Source organism: Thalassophryne amazonica, chromosome 22, assembly GCF_902500255.1.
Source record: "Thalassophryne amazonica chromosome 22, fThaAma1.1, whole genome shotgun sequence".
In the NCBI taxonomy this organism is placed as follows: domain Eukaryota; kingdom Metazoa; phylum Chordata; class Actinopteri; order Batrachoidiformes; family Batrachoididae; genus Thalassophryne; species Thalassophryne amazonica.
In genome coordinates, this window is record NC_047124.1 from 5322959 (window position 1) to 5350033 (window position 27075).

At 40.6% G+C, this 27075-nt stretch overlaps 3 protein-coding genes across 5 annotated transcripts in view; all 3 read right to left on the minus strand.

Annotated features, from left to right (window-relative positions):
- Positions 1-2448: 2448 nt before the first annotated feature.
- Positions 2449-12666, minus strand: mansc1 (MANSC domain containing 1). 2 transcript variants are annotated; one of them, XM_034163775.1, is made up of 5 exons: positions 12319-12666; positions 10630-10714; positions 9031-9321; positions 8774-8914; positions 2449-4303 (listed from the first exon to the last, which is right to left on the minus strand). In XM_034163775.1, exons 3-5 carry the CDS (start codon positions 9248-9250, stop codon positions 3291-3293), a joined length of 1374 nt encoding a protein of 457 aa, XP_034019666.1. In that variant the 5' UTR covers positions 9251-9321; positions 10630-10714; positions 12319-12666; the 3' UTR covers positions 2449-3290. The 2 variants fall into 2 exon arrangements, with proteins under 2 accessions (XP_034019666.1, XP_034019667.1); XM_034163776.1 differs by having other exon boundaries at positions 10630-10766.
- Positions 12667-14587: 1921 nt separating this feature from the next.
- c22h11orf98 (chromosome 22 C11orf98 homolog) lies at positions 14588-16786 on the minus strand. Its single transcript, XM_034163426.1, has 4 exons — positions 16688-16786; positions 15951-16075; positions 15691-15788; positions 14588-15302 (listed from the first exon to the last, which is right to left on the minus strand). Exons 1-4 carry the CDS (start codon positions 16724-16726, stop codon positions 15184-15186), a joined length of 381 nt encoding a protein of 126 aa, XP_034019317.1. The 5' UTR covers positions 16727-16786; the 3' UTR covers positions 14588-15183.
- Positions 16787-17265: 479 nt separating this feature from the next.
- Positions 17266-27075, minus strand: part of pthlha (parathyroid hormone-like hormone a) — a 20608-nt gene continuing 10798 nt past the window's right edge. For both annotated transcript variants that reach the window (XM_034163774.1, XM_034163773.1), the window contains exons 3-4: positions 19691-20212; positions 17266-17932 (exon numbers count right to left, since the gene is read on the minus strand). In XM_034163774.1, the coding sequence (XP_034019665.1) occupies positions 19714-20212 (499 nt within the window). In that variant the 3' untranslated portion in view covers positions 17266-17932; positions 19691-19713. The remainder of the gene's footprint in view (positions 17933-19690; positions 20213-27075) is intronic.

Consider the following 27075-nt stretch of genomic DNA (forward strand, 5'->3'; position numbering starts at 1 on the left):
CATAAAGTGGCCCAAGATTAATGGTGGACAAAAAGTGGATTTACGACAACTGAAAAGGTCTATGAAAAAAAATCCAATATTCAAGACTATAGATTGAAACAGGAAACCGGAAGAAGTTAAAAAAATAAAAATCCATCTTGAGACAAATTACAAAAAAAAAGCTACTTCCAAAAGTCATATTTTAGATTTAAAAAAATATGAATTTTTGTTTTCAGAAAAGCTGTAAAAGACAAAAGCAATCTAATTTAAGACAACAAAAATACTAGCTACAAAAAGTTTAAATAATTACTCATATTTCTGATTAAATTGTTTAATCACAAATATCAGGAATTTTTAAATTGCAGAAGACAAGAAAAAAAGCTTTGTCATCCTTTTTTGGTAAGGAAAGGGTGACAATCTTGATTCCAGTTAAGTACAGGACAAGTGCTTGATAGATCTCAGTTCGTTACTCGTTGAGTCTCTCTTCACACCTGTGACCCTCACCGAGGCTCCCAGGGGACTCACTGAATTACTGCAGTCTTTTGATTTTCACAGACTTTAATTTAGTCCATTTAACCTGAGATTTTGCAGGATCCTCAGCAACTTGCTGGACCCACAGGCTGTTGGACTGACTGGATGCAGGCTGAATGACCCCCGCCGCCCCACCCACACACCCACACACACACACACACACACACACACACACGGTGAGCAGGAGTTTGTCAGTGACGTCATAGGCCTGGATTCATCCTCTGTAAAAATTAATCATAAGAATTTCATTAATCCCGAAGGAAATCATAACACAACTCCTTCAAAATCCACATTTTAATTCTTACAAGAGAAACATCAAATTTTAAACTTATGCAAAAGCATCACTTCACGAAAGAAGACCAAACTGTGACCAAGTGAAGTCACGTGACGTGGCAAAAAAAAAACAGAATAAATAAATAAGTGAACTAAGTGACGTAAGAATTGAAGAGGCACCTGCAGGCTGCTGTTGCCACATGCTGGCCAAACATGGTTCCTCCACTTTAGTCCATCATTTCCGGTGTCGCAGACCAAACAGTTCGCCCCTAAAAATCGGTCCGTCTTTTGCATCTGCGCACGTGTCATTTCGGACCACAGCAGCACGTCTGAGCTGGAGTCTCTTCACCCAAAGCAATCAAATAGCTTAATAGGATTATTAACCATCAGATAATAAAGGTAAAATCTCTTAAATCATTCTAAAGTCAGCTTGAAGCAGAAACTCTGCGAATTTCCGTGATGCTTTGAAATGACCGATGCCACGCAGTGAGCACATCAGCTAGCAGATCGTTTTGCTGCGGCGCTCTGATCGCTTCATCTGTGTTTTATGATGAAATAATGCTGAATTTATGTGGAAATGATTGTTGTACAAAAGCTTCAGGTATCTGTTGCTGAGACATATGATGGCTGGAGTGCAGCTTGAAGCAGAAACACGGTTTTAATCCGTGAACCGCGGCTAATGACACGACCGATTGTTAGGGGGGACCGTTCGGGCCGGTTACACTAGTACACACAGGTATGTACTCGTACGTGTACTCATATTCATAAGAGATTCAGTGAGCAGTACACAAGTAATCAGAGTACTTTCACAATTTGTATTAACATGAAATACATGAGCCTTTGACATCAGGAAAATAAGTAAAATCCCAACCAATTAAAAAAAAACTGCAAATCAAAAAGTGGAAAAAAAAGCGTCTTTAGAAATTACATTTCCTTTTTGTCTTTTACGCATAATTATACAGATACTTAAATTAAGTTGATTAGAAGTACTTTGTGTCTGATATAGCAGGCTGTCAATCAACTGAAGGGTTGGTGGTTCAGTTCCTGATTCCTGCTGAGTGTCAAAATTTCCTTGAAACTGCTTATGATTGGGGGCCCCTCCGCTCCCTACTCACACACATCCAAAGTTATTTTTAGGATAACAATGTGGTTTAACACACAAGTTTAAAAGAAGCACATCAGATTATTCAAGGAAAAAACAAGGTTAGAATAGTGCATTAATTAAAAAAAAGATTTGCATCCATTATTAAAAGTCCAGCCACAGGGGAGACAAAGTAGAAAACGACACAGAGACGAGCAGCCATATGGCTACGGTCCAAAAAAAACAAAACAAAAAAACAACATACAGATGGACAAAAAACAAACAAACAAAAAAAATAATAATCTGTCATTAATCCACGTCAGCGCTGCACACTTCCTGAGTCTGAACGAAGAAAATATTGCTGCTCATTCTTTATGTTCTGTCGCCACCTAAAGGGTTACTATATGGAGGCATATTTCTGCCAAATCAAGAGTGGGAATTATCCTCACAAACTAGTCCTCAAAACTGTGAAATGTGAAGTTATCGGGATGGGGGCTTATATGGTACAATTTTTTTTTACAAGCTTTGTCTTTTTTTAAACCCAGTTTTCAGACTAAGCCAATAACACAATACTGGATGTGTTTTTCCTTTCTATCAAATTTGTCACTTACAGGCCACCATCGTCACACCCTGTAATATGTTGATGTCAGAGCTCTCATCCCATCAGTGCCCAATGTTCACCAAAAGCTCAGGTGTGGCCTCCTCATAGCCACAAACACCGTTGGATCCAGTCCTTCTTTTTACTGGGTGGAGCTAGAAAGAGGGACTGGATCAAGGAGACTATGCCCCACCCCCAAAACAAGACAGGTCAGAAAGAACAAAAGGAAACTGTGCTATTGTGGACCAAGAGTACTCAAGTAGTTCACTTACAAGCCAGTAATGTATAAACAAGTATTGACAGAAGTATAAAGTTAACTAGAGTGAAATCAGAGAGCACACACTCCTGCCAAAGTCCAACAGTCTGTCATCAGAATATCTACACATCTTTGTGATGTCATAAGGCAAGTGTCATCACATTCACCATCTTTGTGACATCACATAGGCTAAATGTTTGTTTGACCGCGCCTTGGGGCAACTGTTTGTTGTGATTTGGCACTATATAAAAAAAAAGTTGATTGATTGATTGACCGGAAGAAAAACATAATTTTGTCAAACTCTTGAGATATCCGGTTGACAGACAAGTAATAACGTGGTTATCTGAAAGTAACGCTGACCCTTTAACCAATCAGGTTTAAGTATTCTCTGTGGTTCTGTTAGACACTTCCTTTAACACAGTGACACATTTTAGTGATATTTATAAATTAAAATATTAGGGGATGAACATCAGCCGCTCAAACTTCGCATGTTGTAGATTCTGTCCTCCTGAGCTTCCGCTGAAAAACTCAAACACGCCCGTGAGGGGTTTGTGTTGCCGTGGCAATGGCGCTCACACTTCGTAGTGCAGGTCGTTGAGCTCCAGTCTTGTGTAGTGGCGCCTGTCGAAGGACTCCATTGCTTTGCGTCCACCCACAGCCAGAGCCAGAGTCAGCACAGCCAGTGCCAGCACCATGAACGCCACCGTGCCGCTCTTCATTGCCGCCCTGGCCGCCATGGCTTTGCCCTGAGCGACACGATCCACAGCAGAGACCGGTTTCTGGAGGGTCTGATCAGCCTGGACGGCACCTTTTGCTGTGATGACAAGGCTGGATCCCGGAGACGTCCATGTGGTGTATGACTCAGCGACTACTGTGACTGTAGTAGTAGTACTCAGGGTAGTCACAGCAGTAGTAGGAAGAGGAGTAGCAGTAGAAGTGATAATCATAACAGTAGTTGTAGTTGAAGGAGTTGTGGCAGGAGTCGTGGTACTAGGAATAGTACTCATGGCAGTAGTAGGCATGGTGGTAATAGTACCAGTAGTCGTCGTAGTTACAAAGGTGGCGGTCTTGGTGGTGGGTGGCGGTTCAGCAGTAACCCTGCTGGTCATTTCAATAACATGTGATGTCACAGCCTTCTGTGTCGTCGTGGTAACAGCATGAATCTTTGCTTTCTTGGAGGTTTTGTTTTGCTTTTTGCTCATTTTGTTTGGCTTTCTTGTCGTGATGATCGATGCTACTGTAGGAGTAGCTGGAGTGGTTGTGGTAGTGCTCTGAGCGGTTGTGGTAGTAAAGGGTGTAGTAGGAGTTGGGGTGGTGGTTGTGGTGGTTACCGTGGTTGCCACTGGCAGTGTGGGTACGATAAGAATGGGTGGAGCTTCTGTTGTGGCAGCTGGTGGTTGCACGGTGGTTGAGGTCGCTGGTGTTGTGGTGGTGGTGGTCATCGTTGTGGTAATGGTGGCTTGTGGTGTTGTTACAGCCGGTGAGGTGGTTGCTGTGGTGACTGGTTGTATAGTGGGTGTACTTGGGGCGGATGTGGTGGTTTGTTCTTTGGTTACAAGTCTGATCATGGTCGGATGAATTACGCCTGTTCAGAGAAATAAAACAAAATCCAAAAGTGAGAGGAAATCTTTTTTTTTAAGAACCTGGAAGTTTGAGTCTCACATAAGTACAACCCCTGGCAAAAATTATGGAATCACCGGCCTCGGAGGATGTTCATTCAGTTGTTTAATTTTGTAGAAAAAAAGCAGATCACAGACATGACACAAAACTAAAGTCATTTCAAATGGCAACTTTCTGGCTTTAAGAAACACTATAAGAAATCAGGAAAAAAAATTACGGCAGTCAGTAATGGTTACTTTTTTAGACCAAGCAGAGGGAAAAAAATATGGAATCACTCAATTCTGAGGAAAAAATTATGGAATCATGAAAAACAAAAGAACGCTCCAACACATCACTAGTATTTTGTTGCACCACCTCTGACTTTTATAACAGCTTGCAGTCTCTGAGGCATGGACTTAATGAGTGACAAACAGTACTCTTCATCAATCTGGCTCCAACTTTCTCTGATTGCTGTTGCCAGATCAGCTTTGCAGGTTGGAGCCTTGTCATGGACCATTTTCTTCAATTTCCACCAAAGATTTTCAATTGGATTAAGATCCGGACTATTTGCAGGCCATGACATTGACCCTATGTGTATTTTTGCAAGGAATGTTTTCACAGTTTTTGCTCTATGGCAAGATGCATTATCATCTTGAAAAATGATTTCATCATCCCCAAACATCCTTTCAATTGATGGGATAAGAAAAGTGTCCAAAATATCAACGTAAACTTGTGCATTTATTGATGATGTAATGACAGCCATCTCCCCAGTGCCTAAACCTGACATGCAGCCCCATATCATCAATGACTGTGGAAATTTACATGTTCTCTTCAGGCAGTCATCTTTATAAATCTCATTGGAATGGCACCAAACAAAAGTTCCAGCATCATCACCTTGCCCAATGCAGATTCGAGATTCATCACTGAATATGACTTTCATCCAGTCATGTACAGTCCACGATTGCTTTTCCTTAGCCCATTGTAACCTTGTTTTTTTTCTGTTTAGGTGTTAATGATGGCTTTCGTTTAGCTTTTCTGTATGTAAATCCCATTTCCTTTAGGCGATTTCTTACAGTTCGGTCACAGACGTTGACTCCAGTTTCCTCCCATTCATTCCTCATTTGTTTTGTTGTGCATTTTCGATTTTTGAGACATATTGCTTTAAGTTTTCTGTCTTGACGCTTTGATGTCTTCCTTGGTCTACCAGTATGTTTGCCTTTAACAACCTTCCCATGTTGTTTGTATTTGGTCCAGAGTTTAGACACAGCTGACTGTGAACAACCAACATCTTTTGCAACATTGCGTGATGATTTACCCTCTTTTAAGAGTTTGATAATCCTCTCCTTTGTTTCAATTGACATCTCGTGTTGGAGCCATGATTCATGTCAGTCCACTTGGTGCAACAGCTCTCCAAGGTGTGATCACTCCTTTTTAGATGCAGACTAACGAGCAGATCTGATATGATGCAGGTGTTAGTTTTGGGGATGAAAATTTACAGGGTGATTCCATAATTTTTTCCTCAGAATTGAGTGATTCCATATTTTTTTTCCCTCTGCTTGGTCTAAAAAAGTAACCGTTACTGACTGCCACAATTTTTTTCTTGATTTCTTATAGTGTTTCTTAAAGCCAGAAAGTTGCCATTTGAAATGACTTTAGTTTTGTGTCATGTCTGTGATCTGCTTTTTTTCTACAAAATTAAACAACTGAATGAACATCCTCCGAGGCCGGTGAGTCCATAATTTTTGCCAGGGTTGTAAATAAAGGCAGTAGAAAGATCTAACAGGTGAGTTACGAGACGGTGGCGTTTGTTGTTTCTACGTCTGGAGGCGACGGATTCATTTATTATCCATCTGTTTGCTCACCGCATGTTACAGCATATCTGTGCAACTTTTACAAAGCATAGCAACACTTGAGTGTAAATCACGTTATGGAGTCAAAACGTGAGACATAAGGACATCTGGACTTCCTAAACCAGAATTAGAAAGTGTTAAGTTAAAAACTGTGAGTTCCGGAAGATATTAAAAATCAACATTATACAATACTAAATTAAAAGTGAACATATTAAGACATTCAAAATTTTACTAAATTTTGAAAATCTCAATGAAGTGTTTGAGGACAAACACTTCAGGAATAACACTAGGTGGCGCACATTTGCAATGAATATTGGTCACACCATCTGATTTTATCTCTCTCTCTGACACACGCACACAAAACATAAGGCAAATAACATTTTGTAAGTTTTATTTTGGCTAACTGAACACACCTTTCAAATCCAATAAATATTTTTCAATCATCTAAATGACTGTTTACAAAAAATTGTATGTTTTAGCCAAAATGCTTTTAATCTCTCAATAGTTACAGTTCACTGTGTGAATCAGTTTTTAATAATATCCCACTTCTGACACCAATCAACTAGCCCTGAAAATGGATGACACTAGTGCGTCAGACCCATACCCGGCCATAATATAATAGCTTTTAGAAATCAGGTAATTTTTATCACTTATCAGCAGGCTTTTAAGGTGGCAGTAATTAAACCATTACTTAAAAAGCCATCACTTGACCCAGCTATCTTAGCTAATTATAGGCCAATCTCCAACCTTCCTTTTCTCTCAAAAATTCTTGAAAGGGTAGTTGTAAAACAGCTAACTGATCATCTGCAGAGGAATGGTCTATTTGAAGAGTTTCAGTCAGGTTTTAGAATTCATCATAGTACAGAAACAGCATTAGTGAAGGTTACAAATGATCTTCTTATGGCCTCGGACAGTGGACTCATCTCTGTGCTTGTTCTGTTAGACCTCAGTGCTGCTTTTGATACTGTTGACCATAAAATTTTATTACAGAGATTAGAGCATGCCATAGGTATTAAAGGCACTGCGCTGCGGTGGTTTGAATCATATTTGTCTAATAGATTACAATTTGTTCATGTAAATGGGGAATCTTCTTCACAGACTAAAGTTAATTATGGAGTTCCACAAGGTTCTGTGCTAGGACCAATTTTATTTACTTTATACATGCTTCCCTTAGGCAGTATTATTAGACGGTATTGCTTAAATTTTCATTGTTACGCAGATGATACCCAGCTTTATCTATCCATGAAGCCAGAGGACACACACCAATTAGCTAAACTGCAGGATTGTCTTACAGACATAAAGACATGGATGACCTCTAATTTCCTGCTTTTAAACTCAGATAAAACTGAAGTTATTGTACTTGGCCCCACAAATCTTAGAAACATGGTGTCTAACCAGATCCTTACTCTGGATGGCATTACCCTGACCTCTAGTAATACTGTGAGAAATCTTGGAGTCATTTTTGATCAGGATATGTCATTCAAAGCGCATATTAAACAAATATGTAGGACTGCTTTTTTGCATTTACGCAATATCTCTAAAATCAGAAAGGTCTTGTCTCAGAGTGATGCTGAAAAACTAATTCATGCATTTATTTCCTCTAGGCTGGACTATTGTAATTCATTATTATCAGGTTGTCCTAAAAGTTCCCTAAAAAGCCTTCAGTTAATTCAAAATGCTGCAGCTAGAGTACTGACGGGGACTAGAAGGAGAGAGCATATCTCACCCATATTGGCCTCTCTTCATTGGCTTCCTGTTAATTCTAGAATAGAATTTAAAATTCTTCTTCTTACTTATAAGGTTTTGAATAATCAGGTCCCATCTTATCTTAGGGACCTCGTAGTACCATATCACCCCAATAGAGCGCTTCGCTCTCAGACTGCAGGCTTACTTGTAGTTCCTAGGGTTTGTAAGAGTAGAATGGGAGGCAGAGCCTTCAGCTTTCAGGCTCCTCTCCTGTGGAACCAGCTCCCAATTCAGATCAGGGAGACAGACACCCTCTCTACTTTTAAGATTAGGCTTAAAACTTTCCTTTTGCTAAAGCTTATAGTTAGGGCTGGATCAGGTGACCCTGAACCATCCCTTAGTTATGCTGCTATAGACGTAGACTGCTGGGGGGTTCCCATGATGCACTGTTTCTTTCTCTTTTTGCTCTGTATGCACCACTCTGCATTTAATCATTAGTGATCGATCTCTGCTCCCCTCCACAGCATGTCTTTTTCTTGGTTCTCTCCCTCAGCCCCAACCAGTCCCAGCAGAAGACTGCCCCTCCCTGAGCCTGGTTCTGCTGGAGGTTTCTTCCTGTTAAAAGGGAGTTTTTCCTTCCCACTGTAGCCAAGTGCTTGCTCACAGGGGGTCGTTTTGACCGTTGGGGTTTTACATAATTATTGTATGGCCTTGCCTTACAATATAAAGCGCCTTGGGGCAACTGTTTGTTGTGATTTGGCGCTATATAAAAAAATTGATTGATTGATTGGTTTATTGTCTTCCTGGCAGAAATGAGCTTCTTTACATTTAACTTCTGTCAGCTGTACTTTTTTCCACATTAAACTGCAGCTCATGGTTACGGACCTAGCGGGTGTTTGACGGACGGCAGGTGTCTGTACCTTTGAAGATGTCGTAGGTGTTGACACCGCTCTGGGCCTTCTTTAACGGACAGTCCTGCTCTTTGTTGCAGTGGAACAAGAAGCAGTTCTCCTCACCGGGCCCTTTGAGGTCATTGAACACGACCATGTTGCATTTGGCATCTGCAGGAAAACAAGAACACGGTGGCACATTATCACTACACAAAGTACACAAAATGTCACAATAATACTTGTATATGTATGTTTCCAGCATCACCTGGCCCTGATGCATCACTCACCTGGTTTGACCTCCTCTGAGCAGCAGGACAGGATACAGGCTCGCTCCGAAGACACGAGTCTGGCGTCCATGGCCGTCCCTTCTTGGTGTAAGACGAATCCCATGTCGACGATGGCGCTCTGGTGCTGTCTGGAGAAACACGTCTCTGGCTCCATGCCTGAAGCCATCAGCATCAGCATGATGGTGACCAGTAGTTGCACGGAGGATGTGGGCGGAGTCATGGCTGCAGCAGATCTGCTGTTCACAAACGCTCAGAGTCCACAGCGGGAGAGCAGAGATCCAAACAGATGTACTGCAGGTCAGACAAGATGTCGAGGGTTTACAGTTATAAATCCAGCAAGAGAATGGTCGTCAACAATAAAGTGCACTGGAGGTGCACTTTATTACACAATGATGTGGCCACAAACAATTTAACTTCCTGTTGCTGCAGGAAAAAGTCAATGCTAATCACAAAGGTGTTGTGAAAAGAGCGGCGTACACAAACTTGGTGGCCCGTGACTTTTTGCTTCGGCCCAGCAGCAGTTACGTGGATGCAAATATCTAACATGAAGCTGGAGTACCACTGAAAAGCGTGCGTACAACCGCCAACGCCACTGTCACAAAAAAAAAAAAAAAAAAACGTATGCCCTTCCTGACGCAACTCCACATTACATGGAGACATGTGGCAGGGGTGGATTTAAACTGGCAACCTTCCGCACTGAAGCCAGTGCACACTAACCGTTTGACTACCACCCCACTGCTCTCAGTGTCCATTAAACCCATCAATTACTTTGAGATAAAAGGGGGCAGTAACTTCTACATTTTAACATCACACACTGACCACCAGAGGGCAGTAACTATTAGATTTAGTTTAATAATAAACACTGACCACCAGAGGGGAGCAACTAAGAGTTATTGTAATATACTGAGGCATAAAGGATTTAAGAGCTAACTATCTGAAGACATGAATTACTTGAAGAGAATGTACAGTTCAGTATGGGTCAGTGGACACACCCCCATCAGTGTTGTCATAACAACAACGTGCTCTGAAATGTTTCTTACTGCAGTATTAACTTCATTTCAAAGTTCACAGAGAAAGTGATGCCTTTGTGGAACATCAGAGCATGTTCCTCAAAAGCTTCTATGTGATACTTTGAGATCCTACTTTCTGCTGTTTCTGAGTCCCAGATCTGTCAGAACTGACAGCAGAATAAAAATAGAATTCAATCTGTGGAGTAAAAATAGAAAACTATAAATGGAAAACACACTTTAAAAAAGGCAAGGTCAGCTGTTATTTTACACACTAAAAACATGTTAAAAATACAAACAGCTGTCATTTATGGTAAACTGGCTTAAACAGGTAAACTTACCAATAAACTTTTTTTTCCTGCTTGTCAAAAGCAGACTGAAGACCTTCAGGTTTTGGTCAAATTCAGGATATGTTATGATCTTGATGATCTAATTAACTAGTTTCTAATGAACCCAATAATTAGTTGTAGCTTTAAAAACGACATTACACAGGCGCAATTTGTAGGATAAATAATTAGTAATGAATCAGCTCTTCATGATCACATTGTGTTGTTCAGTTAAAGTGGAAAATATTTTAACGTGGACAACTCACCAGGTGGCAGAAGGAGCAGTCCTCCATCAGAGGCTCAGCGGCTCTTTGGACCCACAGTCTACAGGGCAGGACTTTAGCCCGACTCCTGTGTGGGACGAGGCAAACTGTCACCTTATCGCCTTTACAGCGGCGCCTATCTGACCCACTATCACAGAGTTTAAGATAACAGCTGCTCTGCACAGTGGAGACACTCAACAGAATCAATCACCTCAAACGACAGCAAAGAGAAGCTGCACGTTTAAAGAGCTTGTCAGCGCGCACGCCACAGCTGGTTGAAATACCCAATATGTTATCTGCAGAGAACTTGGTGTCCACAATAATCAACACTCAACGAATGGTCAGTGGGTCAGCTAACAATTACAGGAAGAAGAAGAAAAGCCTGTATTGTCACTGTACATACAACAAAATTTGTCCTCTGCATTTACATATCTAATTACAGTTAGACACAATCCAGTCACTAGGGGCAACAAGCAGCCATAGTCAGGTGCCTTGCTCAAGGGCAGACAAACAAACTCTGGGGAAAAAAAAAAAGAACTTGGCCGCAGGGAGGAGGGGGAATTGAACCCCAGACCTTCTTACCAACTGAGACAAGAGTGTTAACCACTAAGGCACCATGTCGTCATGCAGTTAGACTTTGATGCAGCTTTATTCTTCAGAATTCATGGCTGAACGTGTCACCAACAATGTGTTCAGAGCCGTTTATAAGACATTTATATTATTGTAATAACACCAGACTCTGCAAAAAATAAATAAAAATAGAAAAGCAAATTCAACGTTACACATGGACACACACCACAAATATTGAACACAGCTTAAATGTAAAATGGATTTATCTTAAAGAGGGAGTTTTTGATTGATTTAGAAATTCCATACAAGACATACAGCAAAATACCATGTTAAAACATATGCCTGCATGAATACATTTATCATGGAATTTCAAGGATAACACAAAAAAAGTCAAAAGACTTATTTCCATTGTGGTCCTTATATAAAACAACTACAAAATAGGCAGCAAAAATTAATAAAATCTAGATAGATTAAAAATAAAATGAATACAATAAAAACAAAACCTTTAAAAAACAGGTAAGTGGTTAAAATAAGACAAATGTACACAGATTGGCTAGACTGGCTTTCTTTCTAAAACACAGTTGGTCAAAAATTACTTTACCATTCTCTTAAAACAGTTAAGATTATCACAAATTTGTACACCTGATGGCAACTGATTCCAACTAAAAACACCAATGTATTTAAAAGAATTTTTGCCAACATTTGTGGTGTATCTTGGTATCTTCTAGTTCTGCTGTTGTGTACCTCAGAGACATAACAAAAATAGGTCTGGAAATATTTGGGAGTTACCATGAATAATTTGATGAACATTATGTAAATCAAACTGAGTTACACATTTCTCTACGGTAACCAATTATGTTAAGTAAAAAGCAAAGGGGGGGGGGCAGAGCCGGGCTGTGGCCCCCTCTAACTACGCCCTTGTAATAAATGTCAAATTAAGTGTACTGCTCTAAGACTAATTACGACTTTTATTTTGACTGCTGAGATGATGTTACTACGACGTAAGTGACTAATTTTTCGCCTTCGTGTCGCCAAGCTAACTGGTGCTAATAATTTATGCTAACAAGAGACACAAAGCAGCCTGATGTCGTGAAATATTTATTTTCTCTGCCAGCACTTTACCTTATTTTTCACCGAGGACAGTGATTTTCTCGGCGTCCATTCGTCGGTGTTCGGTCCGGATTGGAAGTCCACCAGAACCTTTTCAAATCTGTTCAGTCTCCAAAAACCCAAAACGATTCTTCATTCATCCCGAGACTTCAGAGGACCAGGTGATTAAAAAAAATAAAAACCTGCTAAATGACCCAGAAATCATTCAAAAATAAACGCTGCTTTTCTCCTTCAAACGCTCCGCGAGAAACAGCGTCACGTTCCGAACATTTTCATCCGTTAACGTTTCATGTTTTGTTGCGTCCGCAGGATGATGAAGTGATGGCTGAAAGTGTGACCCATTTTATTCTTTGTCCTCAGAGGGGGGGAGGGGGAGGGGCAGGGGGCGTGTTCCTCCGCCAGAAAAACCCGCCATAACAAAAACGCTCGAAAAACAAACATTACTGCAAAAATTCTCCAGTCTGCTGGGGGAGATTTTTTATTTATTTATTTATTTTTAAATTAAACAAATAAGAAATAATATAATCTGTTTGAAAATAAGTCTCCAGTCAAAATAATAACAAAAATAACAATAATAATAGTAATAACAAAAAGAAGTTTGAAATTAAGTCTCCAGTCTGAAATTTAAGTTTGAAATAAAAACCAGTTTGACCATCAGCCTGCAGCCTGAAATTTTAAAAAGTTTGAAATGATAATTACAAACTTTGAAAAAAGTATGAAATAAAATGACACACTTTTTTAAGGAATTAAAGAAAAAACATAGTATGACCCAAAAAAAAAAACAAAAAAAACAAAGCCCCAAGTTTGAAATCAAAGCTTCCAGGTTGCAAATAACAAGTTTGAAATAATAGTTTATTTTGAAGATTAATATCTTTTAACAATAGTAGAGAAGCTTGAATCTTTGACTGGACTGGGTTGCTTGACGTGAGGACGTTTCGCTTCAAATCACAGAAGCTTCCTCAGCTAAAATTCTTGCTCTGGTAGTCTGACTTCTGTCTTGACTCTTGTAGAGAAGAATAAACCAGAAGCCAACAAAAGCTGGAGTTTTTTAACCTAACCAGACCCCTCCTACCGAGAGGCCGACTGCTATAGTCTGACTAAACAATAGCTCTAATTAGCACCTATTGTGCTCTAGTTAGCACTCTCCTAATGACAGGACGGAAGCCTCTCCTGATGGCTCCCTTGACTACTCTCCTGATGACGTGAATGACTCATTACCATGAACAAAAGACTGAAAGTGCTTTGACCCGAGTACCCCATTGTAAGGTCAAAGCAGTTTCAGTCTTTTGTTCATGGTAATGAGTCATTCACGTCATCAGGAGAGTCGTCAAGGGAGCCATCAGGGGAGGCTTCCATCCCATCATTAGGAGAGTGCTAACTAGCGCACAATAGGTGCTAATTAGAGCTATTGTTTAGTCACTAGCCTATAGCAGTCGGCCTCTCGGTAGGAGGGGTCTGGTTAGGTTAAAAAAAACTCCAGCTTTTGTTGGCTTCTGGTTTATTCTTCTCTACAAGAGTCAAGACAGAAGTCAGACTACCAGAGCAAGAATTTTACCTGAGGAAGCTTCTGTGATTTGAAGCGAAACGTCCTCACGTCAAGCAACCCAGTCCAGTTGAAGATTCAAGCTTCTCTACTATGGAAACCACCTGGACAACTGAGAGCCTTCACAGAAACATCTATTAACAATGTCTTTCCCCACATCAGTCACATTTCTCCTGCAGCAGGAGAACACGGCTATGGGAAAAGGTCTCTTGCAGCGTACTGCGTAGTGACGGCTGGGGGAATGTTCTCCCACAGTCCATACCAGAGAACCTTCATGCGCTGTCCCACAGAAGAGGCACGTTATGAGGAATGAAACAAAAACCTACTGTAAACAGCGGATGATTCTCTTTACTTGCAACAACAGACAAGAGTCCCGGTAGTCATGAATGACATCTTTAAATGGCTTTGACAGAGGTTGATGAATAATTGTGGACCCGCTGCTTCTAAGTCAAAAGCAGCGGGTCCACAATCAATGCACAGAAATGATCATTTTCCCGTTACACACCCTCGGAAACAGTGTTAACAGCCCGACTGCAGCGTAATTTTTTGCAGGCATGCTGTTGTAATGCTGGGGGGCGTTCATATACAGTGGGGCAAAAAGTATTTAGTCAGCCCGATTGTGCAAGTTCTCCTACTTAGAAAGATGAGAGAGGTCTGTAATTTTCATCATAGGTACACTTCAACTGTGAGAGACAAAATGAGGAAAAAAAAAAAAAAATCCAGGAAATCACATTTCTGCTTCAAACTGCCAGTCGTCATCTGTCTCAGCGACAGATATCTGAAGCTTTTGTACAACAATCATTTCCACATAAATTCAGGATTATTTCATCATAAAAGACAGGAGGCGATCAGAGCGCGACAGCAGTGACAGGAAATACATGCTTATGGTGAACAATCATACGGGCCACAAAAACCACAAGCATTTAAATAATTGTTTGAGCTCATCATGTAAATGAGGTGAACAGTGTAGAAATTAAACTACAGCACATCCTGTGGGGTCCAAATGTAATGGGACTCTTGTCTGCTGAGCTGTTTTGGAGCCGAGAACCCAGACAGCAAGTAAGATTTGTGTAAACTATTACTATGATTGTGTATTTTATAGCACAAAATTTTGCAGACATTGTTCGATACAACTTTTAAATCAATGTAATTTTACTTGGAATAGATTCAGCGTGTAAGAAAACAGAAAACAACACAATATGGAAATTAAACATTTTCTTACATGCAGTCGCAGTGATATTTTACATGTGACAGGAGACTCACTAAAAGGATAAAAAGAAGGAAACAAAGATCTGGTTTCTCCTTCAGAACATTTCATGACTCTGAAAGTTGAATCATTCAGCGTCATCCATCTCTACGTCACCCTGGCAACCTGATGTCTTCTTTTCCTTCGTCTTCTTGGCAGCAGCAGACGACACCTCATGTTTCTTCTGTGGTGGCGCCGTTGGTTCAACTAAAACAGTGAACATAAAATAAGATAACACCGGCCGAAGCAGAATGTCATCTAAAACCAGCTCATGTCTCTGTTGTTCTGCTTAACGGTGAAGCTGTAACCAGCCCAGTTCGTCCATTCATAGCCACAGATGTCCAGAACACCTTTAAAGCAGTCATCAGGATCTTGGAAGTTTCACCTCACTAGTATGATTTTTTTTTTTTTTTTTTTAGGTGAGCTTGCTGTAAATAAATTGACCAAACAAGACCATACTGTTCCCACTGATTATTGATTGATTGATTTAACCTTTGACCTGCCTAAATCCTGGCTGTAAAAGTGATGATGTCTAAGTGATGATGTTTAATGCCTGGATTATTTTGTTTGTTTGGTTTAATTTGTTTGTTCTCACCGTCCATTTGATTCTTCTCCTGCTGCATGTGTCGAAGCTGTTTGAGGAGTTTTTGTTTCTTCTTTCCAGACAGAGTAATGTTTGCTCTCTTACTCGAGCTGGAAAAACAGCAATAACAATTACAAAAGAAAAAAAAAAAAATCACAAGCTGGCTTCACACCACTGACACCTGAGGTGAGGAAAGCCAAAAGCAGCTTTAAAGTTTTAATATGAGATATGAAGCGAGCCAGCCATCTCCACAGGTTGCTATGGTTACTGACCTTCTCTTTTTTAAGTGATGGGCAGTGATGAGGCCCTGATCGACCACAGCACCAACGATCTGATGCTTCTTTCTTTTCTCTCGACCCAGAACTCGTCGCCGCTTAAAAAGTTTCTTCCCTAAATCCTGAAAGATGACCAACATGAAAATAACCAGACCTTGTATCCAAATGACAAATCAAGCCAAAATTTGGATTCATATCCCCAACATGATATGATTTAAATAAACTGTTTATAAACTTTCTAACTGAATGTTTTCAGCATCAAATTTTAAAATTATTCTGCATATTTTGTCTTGAGAGAAACATAATTATAAAGATTAATAAGATGTAAACATTAACCTTAACTGCACGATTCTATTTATGCAATTTCGGTTTTTTCTCCAGTTTTTGCTCCAAACACAAAATTCAGAAACATTTGAAGAGTGCACGTTCTCACGTTGTCCAGCAGAGGCCGCCGTTGTATTACAAGATATCGACACTTTTTGAAGAACAGCGTTTTTGCTTCACATTTACCCAATAACTCATTTACAAGGCTTCGTTTAGCCATCATTAATATTTAGAATAAGTCACCTAGTTGTCTTTTTAACTTATTTATAACCGCTTATAGCATGAGAATCTTAACGTAAATGTTAACATAATTCCCCAACCGCTTGAAAAACGCTTAAAAATATATGTTGAAGCTACACTCTATCACTAATATTTAATCTTGTCTAGTGACAAAAATAACGTTTTCTTACAGTTTTTGGTCTGTTTATCTTCGCAGACGGAGGCGACATGACGAAAACACATGGACTCGCTTCTTTTTAAATCTACGTTTTTGTCCACTTCGTCCTGGCTCATTATCGCCACCGTCAGTATCGGCTGCGTATTGCATTTATATGCCACGTCTCATAAAATAATTTATTTTCAGCAGCTTATCCGGGTCTTGGTCGCAGGTGGCAGCAGAGCTAGCAGCTCATCCCACATTTCCTTATCCTCAGCCAAATAAAATAAAATATATAAAAGTAGGGCAATAACACTGAGAAATAGCTGAATGGTAGTCAAAAGTAGAACATTTTTTAAATATATTTTTTATATATATTACAGTTTATAATTAAAAACATTCTTCTAAAAAATATCCAGAACATTTAAATGTACAATTCTAAAAAAAAAAATTAAATGTCACATTTACTATTGTGTGAAATTAATTATTTATTGTGAACTTTTTAAAAAAGTTGATTATTTCTATCAGCATTTAAACTCTTGCTCTGAATTTCTTCAGCAGCTAAGCAACTCAATCAAATCTGAAGTTAATGTGACAATAAAAACACAGAGGTCAGAGGTGAAATGTCAAATGTTTAATCTGTTCAGTACAGGGTGTCATGTCAGTGCAAGGGCCAAAAACAAAACTTTTACATTTTTGGTTTATGTACAAATATGAAGGTTTTTGTTGTGAAGCAGAGCAGTTTGTGGAAGAAACAAAGACGCAAGGCGAGGCTGTCGCCATCCTGAAGCATCATGGGAAAACGCCTCAAAAACATAAACAAACAAAACAGCAGCAAGAAACAAAAAGTTAGAGCTCATCGTCAGTTGAAGAATCACACAGAATTACAACTGCTGTTTTTCTTCATTTCACCCCAAAAACAACAAAATTAATGGTATATATTCATGTATGTAAAGTGCATTATTGTACAAAAATATAGAAGGTCAGCAGCACCTTGATACATTTACAAAATAAATACACCATTCAGACAAAATAAATTACTGCAAAACATCTGACATAATTGGAATAAAAAAGGTAACAAAAGCAAAGATTCACAACGAGTAAAATCTGTCGCCCCAGAGAGCATCAAATAATTTTATTATTATCATATTCTATCTATTCTGCTACATTTAGAATATTTACAGACAATAAATATTTTCCAATTTCTGTCCAAACAATCACTATTACAGACGACTGTAACAGGAATATTTAGGAGTCCAGTCCAACTGTCCGAAGGAGTCTGAAAGACAAACGAACAAACAAGCATCAGTTTACCAATTAAAACGCTTTCACATTTCATCTGAGTTTGGATCCTGTGTGTAAAAAATTTTTTTAAAAGTATTACATGAAAAATGTTACCAAAAAAAGGGAAAATTTCACTATAAAACAAAAATAAAATTGTTAAAATGTGAACAAAAATGTGAACTTTTTGACAGGGGCACACACACACACAAACCAATTTTTTTTTAATCGCTATTCCTTTCACTGATGTGTAAAAGTCATGTGACACTGAAGGTCTTTCTAGTTTTTTAATCTTAATAACCCTTTACTTAAAAAAAAGTCCTCTAAAATGTCAAGTTCCAACTTCTTTAAGGTGAAAAATTAGTTAAATCCATGACAGAAGTGAGTGTGTTTTATTACACAAAAATAAACGTTTATGAGGTGCAATACCTTGCTGAAATGCAGGGGGTGATATAAACAAGAAAAAAACGTAGATGGGGAAACGAATGATCGTGTGAAGTCTTAAAATTCCAAACCGAATAAGGTCAGCTCGCAACTCCACATTTATGACATATATGTTAGTCAGAACAGTTAGCATGAGGTCGCTAACGACTCTATCAACTGTCGTGGGCGCACAAACACAGTTTCATTAAATATTACGTGAGCAAACAAGCAGCCAAAGGCTCCGTCATCATCCAGGCTCTAAGTGACGTTGTAGTTTGGTGTAACATCTCACAGCGTGTCTGCTACTTAGTGTATGTAAAGAATATCAGTCAGAAGCAGAATTTGTAGAAAAGTGAAATTTTGAACTTTTTTGTCAGAAAATGGGGAGGCGCTTCAAACCTTCATGAGTTTGCATGAATATATCCGATAATGTTGCGATAAAGGTTTAGACTGAGGCGCCCTTCACCGTCTTCTTTGTCAAGGATTTGAACAAATGTGAGAAAGTCTAAATACGTTTCAGTGATTATTCAAATGCTACTTTACATCACACTTATTAAGCTAACAGTAGCAATGAAAGCTAACGCAGTGAACAAGTACTCAAATGTTTTACATGATTATCTCATTGCTCCAGAAACAGCAACATATTCTTCGGTAAAAAAAAAAAATGTTTATCTCCATGTGGAAAGTTATTTATGTAGGTCATGTGACACTTGGGTTAGCCTCTGTGGCTAAGTGTTGGACACTAGGAGCCACATTTATTTTGACAACAACATATCCGCCAGCTTTTGGCTAACTGTGTAAGTTCTGTGTAAATATCCTTTGGGAGTCAGGAATCAGGTGGCTCTCCTCTGCCCTCTAGAGGGTGTACTTTATAATCCATCATATTAGCATATGGCTAATTCATGTGGCTCTGTGCCCACTGAATTCCATCAGATCTCAGAAGTGACAGAGTCTGTCCTGATTAGTTGGAGGATGGCTGGAGGACCGTTTCAGAACAGTGGGAGCAGTGAGCAGGTTTCTCTAAGTAGGACTGGAGTTATGCCAGGGAAGGCACCCGGTGTAAAATTTGTGCCAAATCTCAAATGTGGAACTGCACTGGAGACCCTGAGGAACCAGGGTCAGCAAAAAAAAAAAAAAAAGGCACATACATGGCTAATTATGTGGACATGAAACATCAACACTTTGGAGTTGGCCTTTTCCAAAAGTAAACCACAACCTCATTGGAATTCCACTACTGTGCATGATTTTCAGAAGTGTGCAAATATTTTGCACACTTTTGAGCTGGTCCATCTTCCAATACTATATGGAACATGATCATGACCTTTGGACTCACCTTTGTCAGAGATTGACAGCGTTTCAATGCAGCGCCCTCTGTAGGCCGAGAAGGTACCGCCACTCCAGGGGGAGACCACTCCCGGGCTCGTCTAGCCTCCAGCCTAATGACCGTGCCCGCCGCTTCCTCTTCTCACCCTCCCGTCTCTTGCCAGACCGGCCTTTCTTCTTCTTTTTACCAGATGCCTTCAGCACGCCGTCTTTGTATGTCTGAGACTTGTTGGTCTCCTGTGGCAGGTTGGTTCCTTCTTCCTCCTCCAGCTGGAAGGGGATGGGGAGGTTCTTGGTTCCTCCATGTGGTTTAGAGTGGAGGGTGCTGTCCGTGGTGCTCAGGTTGATGCCCAGGCCAATGGCCGGCAGCCCGCCGCTGGTGCCGCTCCCAATGGTGGCCCGGACGGGAATGTCGCGGATGTCGGCTGTGTGGACGTCGCCCAGCAGCTCGTGCAGCCACATGCGACGCTTTAGGTCCTGCAGCGTCCGACCTTTGTCATGCATCAGCTGAGCATGAGTCACTGAGCGTTTCCTGCAAAGAAAAAAACAGTCAGTCAATCAATCATGGGATATTTGGAAAAATTATCTTTGATCCATGAAAACTTTCTATTACAAGAAAAGTAAAAATGTCGCAGTAAGGGTCAACAAACTGCAATTTAGTTTGTATTTCATTAAAGTAAAACATATTAACACTGAAATGTACTTAAAAAAACAATAAAATACTGTTGTGTAGCTCAGGTAGTTGACCAGTAGATGTCAGTAAAAGCCAAGTAATACAGTATAGATACTAAAACACAACTAAACGTACTGCATTTTAATGTTTAATTGTGTAAAAGTGAATATAAATATTTAAATTGTGGATCTTAAAATTAAAAACCACTGAGAGTGAATTCATGCTATAAGATCAGCGATAACAGAATTTAAAAAAATTAAAGTTAAATACGCTGAGATGAGTACAGTTCCCCAAATCGACCAGCGGAGGGCGGCACAAACACATGAAAGTGAGTGAAGGATAGAAAACAGGAAAAACGTTATGAGATTTTTATTGACATTTTTTTAGCTTGTTAATCCTGTTTTAAAAACGAGGAGCTTAAAAACAAATTCCATCACAGAGATTTCTGAACTTTGTCAAATTCTTTCCTCTTTTCCAAAATCACTGACCGTCTTTATTCCTCATTTATTTGATTAAAGGTGGCAGCGCTTTATGACACACGATGCCAAAAATGGTTTCACAGGAAATTTCTCTCCTCTTGGTTTCACAGACAAATGTCAGTTTTGTTTCTTTGCTGTACTTTAACCCCAGATGTGCACACAGAGTGAAACCTTTGACCTTTGACTAACGGCGTGGCTGTGATGGAAACACTCAAAACTGGAAACCATTTAAATGATACATACACTCCAAAACGGAAAAAAAAAAAAATTTGTGGGACCAAAAACAACTCTGATTTATGAAATCACATTGCAGAGCCACAGGACCACCGTCTGCCAGTCACCGCTGACTTTATTTCCAAACTGTCCCACCTGAGCTGTCCCTGTGATATGTTGATTCCTAATCCTGTCCATCCTCCTCACTCCCAGAGTGAATCACAACATCTTCAGCTCTGCCTCCTGTCTTTTTGTTAGTGTCACCGTCTCTAAGACGTCCAACATAGCTGGTCTCACTACTGTCTTGTAAACTCTCCCCTTCACTCCTGCCACCTTTCTCCACCCTGCCTGCTCTCTCTTCTTCACCTCTCTACCACACTCTCCATTACTTTGAACAGCTGAACCAAGTATTTAAACTCATCAGCTTTCACCACTTGTACTCCTTGTAACTGCACTATTCCACTGGGCTCCCTCTCATTCACACACATGGACTCAGCCTTGCTCCTACTGACTTTCATTCCCCTTCTCTCCAAAGCATATCTGCACCTCTCCAAGCTAGACTCAACCTATTCTCTCCTCTCACTACAGATCACAATGTCATCTGCAAATATCTTAGTCCATGGAGACTCCTGTCTGATCTCATCCATCATCCTGTCCATCATTGTGAACAAGGACTCAGAGCTGATCCTTGGTGTAATCCCACCTCCACCTTGAATGAGTCTGTCATTCCTACTGTGCATCTCACCACTGTCACACTATTCTTATACATATTCTCACTACCCTCAAATACTTCTTTGCCACTCCAGACATCCTCATACAACACCACAGCTCTTCTCTTGGCACCCTGTCATAAGTGTTTTCTAAATCCACAAACACACAATGTAACTCTTTCTAGCCTTCTCCATGAGTACTTTTAGAGCAAACATTGCATCTGTAGTGCTCTTTCTCAGCATGAAACCATATTGCTGCTCACAAATCTTCACATGTTTTCTATGACAAGCTTCTACTACTCTTTCCCATAACTTCATGCTGTGGCTGATCAACTTTATGTCACTATAGTTACTGCAGCTGTGCACATCACCCTTGTTTTTAAAAATAGGAACCAGCACACTTCATCTCTATTCCCCAGGCACCCTCTCACTTTCTAAGGTTTTATTAAAGAATTGGGTTAGAAACTGCCATCTCTCCTAGACATTTCCACAGGAATGTCATCTGGACCAATTGCCTTTCCTCTCTTCATCCTCTTCATAGCTGTCCTCACTTCATCCTTACTAATCTCTTGAAATTTCTGATTTACTCTCTACATCATCCAGCCTTTTCTCGCTCTCATATTCTTCATTCATCAGCTCCTCAAAATATTCCCTCCACCTTCTCAACACACTGTCTTCCCTTGTCACCACATTACCATCTGTATCCTTTACTACCCTAACCTGCTGCACATCCTTTCCAGCTCTGTCCCTTTGTCTGCTCAATCGGTACAAGTCCTTTTCTCTTTCCTTACTATTCAGTGTCTTGTACAGCTTTCAATATGCCTTTTCCTTAGCTTTTGCCACTTCTCTTTTCGCCTTACGCCGCATCTCCTGAACTTTCTTCATCTCTCTAACTATCCCAATTTTTTTTTCGCAAACCTCTTTCTAGTTATACTTTCCTGGACATCTTCATTCCACCACCAAGTCTCCTTGTCTTCCTTCCACTGTCCAGATGTCATACCCAGTACTGCCCTAGCTGTCTCCCTCACCACATCTGAAGTACTTTTCCAGTTGTCCAAAATTGATTCCCCTCCACCCAGTGCTTCTCACCTGCTCAATGAATTTCACACAACAGTCTTCTTCCTTCAGCTTCCACCATCTGATCCTTTGTTGAGCTCTCACTCTCTTCTTCTTTACTTGTAAAGTCAACCTACAAACAACCATCCTATGCTGTCTAGCTACACTCTCTCCTGCCACCTTACAATCTCTAATTTCTTTTAGCTTGCATCTCCTACACAGAATGTAGTCAACCTGTGTGCACCTTCCTCCACTCTTATCTGTCACGCTGAGCTCCTCCCCTTTTTGCTTAACCTCCAACACACTCTTAACATACTCTTCCTTTCAAATGAACCCAACACCATTTCTCTTCCTATCCTCACCATGATACAACAACTTGAACCCACACTGGCACTCAGAGTGTACTGGCTGCACACACCTCATCCAAATCCTCATCCCAACCCTATTCTTATCCCGAACCCTCATCCTAGCCATAAACCATTTTGGAGAAAGTGAATTTTGAGTTTGTTTCATATTTGAGATATCATCTTAGAGCCTCATTTTGAAACCAGAAGCATCCTCACAGAAGTAGTGGTGTGTTTCGGGAAAGCAAAACCTTCAGATTTTATCCACCTTCCCATTCTGCTTGGAACAGTTGTTTGCTAAGCTTTGTTGAATACACTGCCCCCTAGTGTTTTGGATAGTTAAGGTGTAAGATCAACAAAAGGTTCAACGTCTTTCCTTGTCAAAGCTCCAAAGTGTAAAATTACTCCAAGAGCCACAGTGGAATTAAAACTGCCACACGTGGACGCTGCCTGTAAACGCCGTCTCCTAAATCTGTTTCTGGACTTCTCACCAAACACCATGTTGGTGAGAACCTGGTGAATGACTTTGTTCCATTTATCCAAGATGTGGGCATCTTCCAGTTCAGACTGAGAGCACCGTTTGAGAGTTGTGTCCTCACTCCTGGATGTGTTAAACCATTGTCTTCAGGACTTTTAATCCCAATACTGATCTCAGACCTGCCTCTCTGGTTCAACTGCTGCACTTCGTCCAGGTTCCGAGAAGTTTTTCCTAGAAGTTGATTAATGAAACCTTCAAGTTCTGATGTAAAGTTTGTATGAAATGGTTCTGACCTCGTCTGTTTTCATCCTGAAGCTTGTTTTCTCCTTATTCCAGACTTTAGGGACAATTTACAAATGGCCACATGGTGTCGCTATTTGCACCAAAACTAATCAAACTCTTTGTCCAGCTTTGTTTTTAAGGATTAAAACTGTGTGATAGTAAAGTTTGATGAAGTTCACAGAGCAGCAGTAGAAGAAGAGATGAGTCGACAGAAGACGAGAAGCAGCAGGACGCAGAGATTCTGACCAGATGGGCCGACCTGTAACCGTGTGGATTTGGGCTTTGCTTTGCTGAGGTGTTGAGTTACTCAGAGCGTTAGCGCTAAGGTCAACAAAGAAGCAGCGAGCTCGCTTCCAAAGCTTGGGAACGCCGGCAGAGCCAAACGTCAGGTGTCTGAGCACACAAACACACAAAACCACTTCAATGGACTATACCGCGGCTGATTAGAGTGCCACAACACGATTCAACTGGCAATTTCCCAGGATGCCTCCACAGGTCAGATTTAATGTGGAGCACGAAGGCGCAGCACTCGGCGGCACTTCAAATAAACGATTCGTTAACTGACATTTTATATGGAATCTTCAGCTGAAAATGCGGCAACTTCGAGACGCAACATTAAATCTTAGAAAAGACAAAAATTTTGCGATTTAAAAAAAGAAACTAACTACAGTGGCACTTCGAAAGCGAAAGCCTTTTCCAAAGCCAAATGATGCTGGAATTTCAAAATCTGCAAACGTTTCCGCAAAAGTCAACAACATTGTTTGTTCCAACTCTCAATAATGGTCCACAGGAGCATTTTGGAAGCATGTTCAAAGAAAAAAAAAGTTCCACTGCACAAATGATAAAACTGGCGTGCGGGACAGGTTCAGGCGCGTGACAAGGAAGTCTGCGGTTCAAAGCTGTGGGTGGGTTATGATTAGATCCATTTTTGGACTTCGATCAATGCCAGAATTAACAAGTTTCATTTTAACAAGTTTGCTGGAACCTACTGCAAGCTTTTTGAGTTACGGAGTGGTGATGGGAAAAAAAGGGGAAAAAAGCTAATTTATATTCAGTACAGTGGTCCCTCGTTTATCGCGGGAGTTGCGTTCTAAAAATAGCCCATGATAGGGGAAATCCGCGAAGTAGTTAGCGTTATTTTTTACAATTATTATAGATGTTTTAAGGCTGTAAAACCCCTCACTACACATATTTTCTCACTTTTCTCTCCTGTGTAAACACTCTCAAAGTTCAAACCTTAGTAGAAAAATAAGACCAGTATTATAGAATGAAACCAAAGATCAAAACCTGTTTTCAGGCCCAAACATTTGTTTGAGAAATAAAAATAGAACGTTTTCCTATAAATAATTATGATGGGTTTTAGAACTAACAAATTTCATTTTAACGATCAACCTACAAGGTTGAACACATAAATTATTAATAGTGACTGACCAATATTTCACAGTTCCTCTGATCGCACCTCTTCGTCCTGGCGCCACTGCGCAGCGTGTTTTTCCACTGAGAGACACCTCGGTGCAGGTGTCTTTTTCCGAGTGAAGAACACAGTTATGGGTAGTTGTTGGCGCTCTTTTTTTCTTCTGGGCGAGAAGATTCTTATAAACAGACACACGCAGAACACAATGCGCGTGCTCTCCCTTCGCTCACTGCCTCCGGTGTTACCGCTGCGGTACGGATGCGGGACCCGCAAAGAATCCAAGTCATTAAAAAGATACAAACTTCTCTCAGTGGCCACGGAGCTCTGTGGCTGTGGTTACCGAGACCATGCAGCGCTGCTGAATTCTATCCTTGCGGGCTGCTGGAGCGCTCTGCATCAAAACAGCGAGTGTAGTCTCTGGACCTGTTGCCAGATTTTGGCTGCAACTCCACACAGCAGACAGTAGGGCGGTGTGAATGGCCCGCTGCAGCGCTTACCGAGCCCGCAGACTCAGTAAGCGCATTGGAGGCAGTGAGAGCTATCTCGGTGATGCCGACCGGCCCGCCTGATGAGGACGCAGAACACAATGCGCTGTTAAAAAAAGAAGCATGCAAAATTGCACTAAAAAAAATCCGCGAAAGGTGAACCGCGATATAGCGAGGGACCACTGTACTCATGATGAAGTGGATTCACAGGGTATAAAAAAATACTCCAACTTCAACATTAGTAACTAAATGTAGCTGGGTTTAAAATGCTGTGGCTAACATTTTAGCTAGCTATGTCGCATAATTCAGTTTAACAACATTCCACTCAGCAAAAGTATAAACGGTACTGAAAACAGATCAAGACAAAATATTACCGATAATTTGCTTTTACATCTTGCACAGTTCTTTTTCGCGACAGCGCTAGCTAGTACAAGGGCTCATCAAGCAGGCTAGCTTGGCTAGTCAGCGTGTAGGTGAGTGTTAAATGACTTAATTCTGCTGTCTATAATTAAATAATGAATTTTTATGATGCATTTATCAAATAACTTCCCCGCAAAGTGTTTTTACCAAATAATTTCACTTAATTGTTGTGACATTATGATGACTGGCTCCACACTGACAAGACACGATGATGTCATCGAGCACCCAGCACCGCCCATTCCGCTCGACTGTGTCACAGTGTGAGCGCCCACTAATCCCGTTCAGTGAACGCCTCGCCTCTTCAGCAAAGATGATTCAAATTCAAATTCAGTTTATTTTCATCAAGAAGCTGATGAAGCAGCAAAAACTGAACAATCAGAAGTTTTTCCTCCCAAACTCGCTCTGAGTGTCGTTTCCTCCTGAAGAAGAATAATATCCTGACGCTGTGTTTATGTGCATACAGATATTTCCTGTCAAAGCGAACGCAGCAGGCATCCGCAGCCTTTGAAAAGTGATCTGGTTCTGGTTTTACCTTTAATAACGCTCACATCAAACGCAGCACGGGCGGGAAAACGGCCCTGAAACATCCTGAGGTGGCAGCGATCCAGATCGACCCGACCCTAATTGTGTTTCCCCCCCCATGAGGCTCCCAACCTCGACTCTGGAGTCCCAGACGGTGTCAGTGTGAACGAACAGAACCACGGGTCCAATAACGAGCTGCAGAGCTTCACGTAAAGAGAGACAGACAGAGAGAGAGAGAGAGACAGAGACAGACAGACAGACAGAGACAGGGAGAGAGAAAGACAGACAGACAGAGAGAGAGACAGGGAGAGAGAAGACA

Excerpts from the sequence above, each read along its gene's own strand:
- mansc1 (XM_034163775.1), bottom strand. The coding sequence starts at position 9,250 with ATGACTCCGCCCACATCCTCCGTGCAACTACTGGTCACCATCATGCTG. Across the intron at positions 8,915-9,030 it reads CTCAGAGGAGGTCAAACCAG|ATGCCAAATGCAACATGGTC; the intron begins GTGAGTGATGCA and ends GTTTTCCTGCAG. Across the intron at positions 4,304-8,773 it reads CACCTACGACATCTTCAAAG|GCGTAATTCATCCGACCATG; the intron begins GTACAGACACCT and ends TTCTCTGAACAG.
- c22h11orf98 (XM_034163426.1), bottom strand. The coding sequence starts at position 16,726 with ATGTCGCCTCCGTCTGCGAAGATAAACAGACCAAAAACT. Across the intron at positions 16,076-16,687 it reads AGATAAACAGACCAAAAACT|GATTTAGGGAAGAAACTTTT; the intron begins GTAAGAAAACGT and ends GTCATCTTTCAG. Across the intron at positions 15,789-15,950 it reads CATCACTTAAAAAAGAGAAG|CTCGAGTAAGAGAGCAAACA; the intron begins GTCAGTAACCAT and ends CTGTTTTTCCAG.